We start from the raw sequence: 7044 nt of genomic DNA on the forward strand, positions 1-7044 counted from the left end.
TGAGCTTGTTCATTAGATGTAATCTGTGCAGTACTTGTAAAGGATTCAATTAATGTACATACAATTCTTTTGCGCAAAGCTATATGAGCCAATTTGAACTGGCATCCGACCTACATCACCTTGACAACCTACAAGTGTACATACATTCTCCCATTCCAGGGGATTCTCGAATCAGAAGAGTTTTCCAATTACCCAAGAGTAGACCTTGAGAAGCAGGACGCGACCACTCCACCGCTCTCAACACACTTGATTTGTATCACAGCCTGGTTCAAACTTCAACGTATCGCTCGAAGAGCCCCCCATTCACCTCATAAGTCTTGAATCCGAACTTCCAGTGCAGTCAAATCGAGTAATGCTTTCACCAAAGCCGAAAGCCGATCCAAGGAGAGTTGTTTGTCAGTGCCAGAGTCATGGCTGTTACAAAAGCTTCTATATCGATGCCCATGGAAACTCTCAGCAAGGTGTGGAGGTTCTCCCAGCGACTAAAGAATCGCATACCCGTGCCGACTTGCGATCACAAATCGAGTCAACATCTGCAGGAGCAATTGAACACCAATCAAGCTCAACTGAATCACCTTCGGTCGATCAGACAGACCAGCTTGTCGCACATCTAACCCGTCTAGGTTTGGGTTCATCTAGAAACTCGAAAGAGCGAAATCCTGCGGTGAACACAATGAATAGATCTGTGTCGGCACCCACCCATCATCTTTTGCTTAATCAACCTCAAAACGATCAATTGTGTGAACCATCCACATCCAATTCAAAGGAACCGGGACAGAATATGGAGGAAACATCACCATCAAGCCATATACGATCTGACATCCCTCCAGTGACTCCCTCGCGCAACAAACCACCATTTTTAGATCCTGATGTATGCAACGCGGCGGATTCAGCAAGACAAAATGGGTTACGGCAATATGACACTAGTAAGTATGTTCCCAATTGAAGCTTACTAGTTAAACGCGATACTGATTTTGATTTCTGCCTTTTGAAGATCGCTTTCACGACTTCACGCTATCATCCTTCAATCCAGTGTGCCTTCACATTGCACTCACTGCCGTCATTATCAATGTGTTCGATCACGCGTCAATGTTAACATCGGCCTGGTTAATGGATATGATGCGCATATCGGTGGAACTTTTGATCATGTATGGTCTAGTGACAAAAAAGGACGCCACGCCACTCACTCTTGCTGAAATTCCGATTTTTCGACGGTTGCCTCGTACCATTACCACTGCGATTGGATGGCTTCAAATAGACCCTTCACTAATTTATATGAATTGCTGCAGAAGCTGTTTTGCTCTTTATTCTCTGGCCAAAACACCGACTTGGTGCAATTATCGAATTCGAAATGTTCCTGGGGGACCTTCTGATCCATCTGATGCAAATGTCGAGATTGCAACTGAAATTGGAGAGGCCCCAGACGTGCAAGAGGAAGATCTTAAAGAAGAAACCTGCGGAGAGCCTCTACTACGGTTCTCCCGAGGTGAACAAGTTCCGGTTTGACGATATGCCTTCCAAGATCTATCTGAGTGGATTGCACGTCAATACTCACGTCCTCTCTGTGAAGAATGGCTCGACGAATCGTTGATTGAATCAAGACGACCTTTTAACGCCAGCGAAGATATCCACGACATCCACGGATCTCGAATCTGGAAAGAGTTTTGTGGACCAGATGGTCGACAATTCACGGCAAAAAGCGGGAATTTGGTATTTGGAATGTTTGTTGACGGTATCAACCCATTTGGAAACAAACAGAGCGGCCATCACAATTCCATTACTTTCATAGTCCTTATCTGCCTTACACTACCAATCCGGATTCGAAATCGGCCAGAGAATGTATTTCTCGTAGGCATCGCACCAGGTCCTCGAGAACCGTCACTCGAACAGACCAACTGGATATTGGGACCAATTGTAGCCCAACTTCAAGAGTTATGGCAACCTGGTCTACTCTTGTCTAAAACTCATCAGTACACCAGCGGGCGGATCATTCATGCGGCATTATTACCATTCATTGCGGATATTCCGGCTGTACAACGATCACTTGGGTTTCCGAGTGCTACGAGCAAACACTTCTGCTCGTTTTGTCTACTCGAAAAGCAAGAAATCGAGAACTTTGACCAAGCTTCATGGCCTCTTCGAACATGTTCGCAGCACAAGCTATGGGCATATGAAGCTCGTGACGCAACAAGTCCTGAAGAAAGGAAGGCAATTTTTGAAACCCACGGTGTTTGCTATTCCGTCTTGAATGATCTCGAGTATTGGAATATCGTGGATTTCCATGTGGTCGACTCGATGCATAATCTTCTTCTTGGTCTCCTTTCTTGGCAGCTGCGACGATTTTGGTCTATGACTGATACCAAGAGCGAAGAAGATGAATTACCACCCGTCAGTAAAAAGGAGTTGTTGGACCTTTTCGCCGAGAATTCCGAATTTCAAAAGCGCGAAAGCCAAACTGTCAATCTGGAGGAAGTGCAGCCCAACAATGGAGGCACCATACATGATCTTCATTCATCGGATCTGAGTAGCGATGCCGACTTTAATCCTTTAGGTGATCCTGGATGGGATTCCGAGTGGATTTCTCCGCCTCTTGGGGAGGTCATCTTTGACAAGAAGATGCTGCAAAGAATCAACTCCCTGCTCCCGCGGATCCATATACCCACGTGGATCAAACGTGCAATTCCTGTAGTTGGAAAGGCGTCCTTTGGCAAACTGAAAGCGGATGAGTGGAGAAACCTCTTCACCATCCAATTACCTTTAACGCTAATTCCAATTTGGAGCGGCCAGGATCATGTGAAGACAGCCCTCCTGAGAAACTTCTGGCATCTTGTTTCTCTCGTTAACTTGGCTTTGAAGAGGGTAATGAATGAAAATATAATAGTTCGATATCGGTATCATCTTCAGGAGTATCTCAAAAGCTCGACTGTACTCTTTCAACACTGTAATCTTGCACCAAATCATCACATGGCCATGCATTTGGCGGACTGTCTTGAACGCTTTGGTCCGGTACGTGCATGGTGGTCATTTCCTTTTGAGCGTTTAATGGGAAGAATACTCAAAGGTTGTCACAACAATCATATAGGTATGTCTTCATTACTTCTCTCAAACATATGTTGAAAGATATGCAATCGTATACTGATTTTGCACTACATTGACTGGAACAAGGCGAGCTGGAAATCACATTCATGAAAAGCTTCTGTTGTGCTGGAAATTTAGCGGCTTTACTGAAAGATAATCAACTTCCTGATGCACTTGAGCCGTACGCCTCACGGCTGGAGTCACTTTACGATCCACCTCCACCAGCTAAGAAGAAACTCTCCAACTCAAAGCTCGAGCCCATCGAACACTCTGTTCTCCTCCTTTTGTTGAACCATTTGAACAAGGAAAACGTAGACGGGTGCACCTGGGTCCTCCCAAATCAGTGGTGTCTGGATTCACACAAAAAAAATGTTCTTACACAGCCATTAACCGCTTGTGCTTTTTTCTACAAGCAGATTGAACACTTGGATGTGCACTTTTCGACTTTCACATCAAATCCGAACAACAGCTTCATTACATTCAATTTGAAAAAAGAGCGTATGTTTGGTCGAATATTTTCTATCTTCATGCATCGTCGCACTCCAAAACCTTCTCTCAACCTGATGGACACTTGGATCCATGTCCAAACCTTTCCAATCGTCCCACTGCATATGCACAACCCGATGACACAAGTAGATGCAACCGATGTTCAAGTACATCTGCGTGCTTGGGGTCCAACTGTGAATCATGTGATCAATCTGAATGATGTGATAGCACATTGCTCTTGGATTATGTACAAGCCTTGTGAACTTCACAAGAATTTGAGTATTCCAACTGTTGCTCTTGTATCGATGGAGCGATAATTTCAACATATGTCATTAAAACTATGAAGTCAAGACTTTGCAAGGTGATCCTCATTTCATATCTCATATTATTTGTGTGTGAATTGAGCAAAAAGAATAAAGATTGATTGCTTTTCAAATGTGACCACTTTTTCATCTTTTACATTATTTGTGCGTGAATTAAATGAAAAACAATACAAATTGAATTACTTCACCCACAAATGTGACCACTTTTTCATCTTTTACATTCTTTGTGCGTGAATCAAATGAAAAAGAATAAAAATTGAAATACTTCATTCAAAAATGTGACCACTTTGTACATACTTCGAAATGATGTCAATCAATGAGATCATATGTGAATTGGAATTGTTCGCACTGGCCTGCAGTTTGAAGAAACAACCCATTTTGAATATATTTCAAGTTTGATACCTGGTTCAATCAGAACCTATATCATCCGTACTAAGCGCCAGGCCTAATTGTTGAGATATGAAATAAAGAAACAATTAAATCAAGTTGTCAAGAGCTGTGAGGGATGTATTTAGGACCCGAGATTCAACAATCTCCAGCTGAGATCGAGCGAGCGGAGACAGGGAGGACAACCAATCTGGTGAGTAGCAATCCACAGGTAATCTCAGCGGTGCTTCAAGTCTACTCATAGGCCCATCTTCCCTTCGAATGCGTCTTCGAGGGCGGCGGCCCCTTTGGCCAGGCGAGAAACCCGGAATGCTGGTGTCGGTGTGTGATTTCAGTTCGTCAATGCGGCTACATACCAGTTGTAGCTCGGCGCTGCGCCACTCGAGTCTTCGCACCATCAATGGGCTTTGGGACGGTGGTCCCTCACTTTCGTTGTCGGTCTCGTCGTCGCTACAAACATGTTGGATTATATTGGCAAGTGGCCACAAGGTTTTCTCCGCAAGAACAACACGATCCCGCAAGGTTTTCAACTGCAGCCACACGACCCCAACAATCAGCTCACCCAATATACCTACAGTCTTTTTGAAATTACTTACATGTCTCAGTCTTGAAGTGCGCCTGACTTCATTTGCAGCCTTTAATTTACGTGCATTGTCCCATTTCTCTTGAGAAAACCTGTCAGAAGGAGATAAATGAACATCCTGTTTTAACATCTACGCATGAAGAAGAACAACAAAAGTGTGAAAAAGACATGGACAAACCTTTTCATGAGTGTTTGTATATTTGATTTCATACTTTTTTGGATTAACACAATTCCTTCAACACCAAGGGGGACACCGCTGTACTCCCCACATTCGACGAGTTTTATGAAGATCCTCAATGCGAGAGCCCATAGCCACTTATTGTCTTTTGTAGACAGAGGCCGTGAGAAGTCAGGACGAAAACTTGAAACGCCAACAGCCTTCATCATCTGCCACATCACGGACAGCTGTTGAGGGCTAGAATCGGCGTGGCCAGGACCGTCTACATAAGGAAAGGCAGGATTGCGCCGTTCAGTGATTGAGGGCAACAGATCCATATTTACGTAGAATTCGAACTCGTCGATTGCTTGCTGAGACATCCAAGCTTTCTTATCTTCCGCGCTGGCAGCCTTTGGTAAGATCTTCTCGCCACTTTTCTGGCCTAGAAGTGTTTCGATGTGGAAGCGCATACGAGCCTATATATGCAATAAAGTAAGTGTAGGTACTTTTCCATTCAGCCTTGGCAGATGAATGAGCTTTAAGATTGACAACTTACTGCTATCCTCCCACCACAGGTTGATGTTTCTGAGGGATCTGTCCCACGCTCGCTGAGCAACTTCTGAACAACAGAAGATAATCGGTGTACTTCATCTTCAAGATCTTTAACTCTCTTGTTTGTTTCTTCCAAAGCTGAATTGAGCTGTGCGATTGTGATAGTTTGCTGTGTGATGATACTTGTCAACGAAGCTAAATTTATCGGCTCACTATCACCAGTGGGTATGTTTTGACCTTCAGTACCCCATGCTCCAGGATCTTCGGTTGTGAAATTAGGGTGAGGGGTCCACGTCGATGTGTTTTGATGGTCCAAGGCTTGAAAAGGTGTGTCGTCATCTTCAAAAATTCCGGCGTCCTCTCGATCATATACTTCCTTCTCCTTCCCTTTGGAAGATCTTGCTGGAACGGCTTGATCTTCCAACTGTTGTAGAGGGCAATTTAGTTGAGGGTGGCTGGGAAGTACATCAGCCAATGCGGCGGAATCCTCCATCTCGTGCCCTAGATTAGTGAGAACATTAAATGCCAGTATTAGCACTCAATGGAAATGAATCAGATATTACACGCTTTTATCAATTAACTTACTATGTAGCGTTTCGAAAGGAGCAGATTGTGGGTCTGATGCAGAGGGTCCCGGTAACATCACTGTAAAAAAGCGTGCATTCCTCAAGACCCAAGACAAACTCATAAAGTTTTTGTATTGGTTAACTTACTGTGATGTTGTTCCATGGAACTGGATCGATGCTCTGATACATAGAATTCCGGTAATTCGACTAAAAAGAGATCATTCATTTGTGAGTCCTCAATCATCATGTCCCTTTGCAAAATGAAAATGAAACTTGTGACAAACGTAAGTCTTGATGTACTTTGCAGCTGTTGATAAGCTGCTCTGTATTCATCCCCCTTGTATCCAGGCCAATGTTGTGGAGCATTCCGACAAGTTGAGAATCAGGTAAGCCTGAGTAATTTAGTTCGAAATTTTTCAGATGGTCGAATTGTGATTGAGGGTGTGCAGTCATTTGGGAGGAAGGGGTATCAGTCTTCTTTTCCGTGCTCTTTGGCGCAGTTTGCCGGCGACTAGTTTTTTTATCGTTTGACATCGACAGGCGAGGTTTTTTGGGGTTGAAACGCCGGCTTAGTAAGTCGAGTAATTTTTCACGAGAGGTCGAACTTCCAACAGGCACATCAGCCTGTCCAGTCAATGTATCGATTATTGGGCCATCGGTCGCTGGATCATTGGTGTGTTCTTGAAGATATGAAGTCAGTGATTTCGATGATCTGATTTCAAAAGTCAAGTAGCGCTTACCCAAAACTACTTTGTTTGCCTTCTTTCGTTTTTTGCTTTTCTCGGTCTTCTTTTCCACTTTGTCTTTACCCACAGATTGCTCCTCGTTGTCTACACGCACAATTCGAAGAAGGTTTTTGCGTAGACTTCGACGGCTGGGTTTCGGAATGGATGTCGATGGGGTATCTTCCAT

The 7044-nt window shown here is 44.0% G+C and overlaps 2 protein-coding genes across 2 annotated transcripts; one reads left to right on the forward strand and one right to left on the reverse strand.

Annotated features, from left to right (window-relative positions):
• Positions 1-352: 352 nt before the first annotated feature.
• On the forward strand, positions 353-2357 carry MELLADRAFT_108863 (uncharacterized protein; the record flags this gene model as incomplete). Its single annotated transcript, XM_007412673.1, has 3 exons — positions 353-926; positions 995-1486; positions 2332-2357. 3 exons carry the CDS (start codon positions 353-355, stop codon positions 2355-2357), a joined length of 1092 nt encoding a protein of 363 aa, XP_007412735.1.
• Positions 2358-4508: 2151 nt separating this feature from the next.
• Positions 4509-7044, reverse strand: MELLADRAFT_65234 (uncharacterized protein; the record flags this gene model as incomplete). Its single annotated transcript, XM_007412724.1, has 8 exons — positions 4509-4586; positions 4631-4804; positions 4871-4975; positions 5359-5490; positions 5571-6067; positions 6152-6211; positions 6280-6339; positions 6417-7044. The coding sequence occupies 8 exons, from the start codon at positions 7042-7044 to the stop codon at positions 4509-4511; spliced, it is 1734 nt and encodes a 577-aa protein (XP_007412786.1).

Source organism: Melampsora larici-populina (genome assembly GCF_000204055.1).
Source record: "Melampsora larici-populina 98AG31 unplaced genomic scaffold MELLAscaffold_32, whole genome shotgun sequence".
Taxonomy (NCBI): domain Eukaryota; kingdom Fungi; phylum Basidiomycota; class Pucciniomycetes; order Pucciniales; family Melampsoraceae; genus Melampsora; species Melampsora laricis-populina.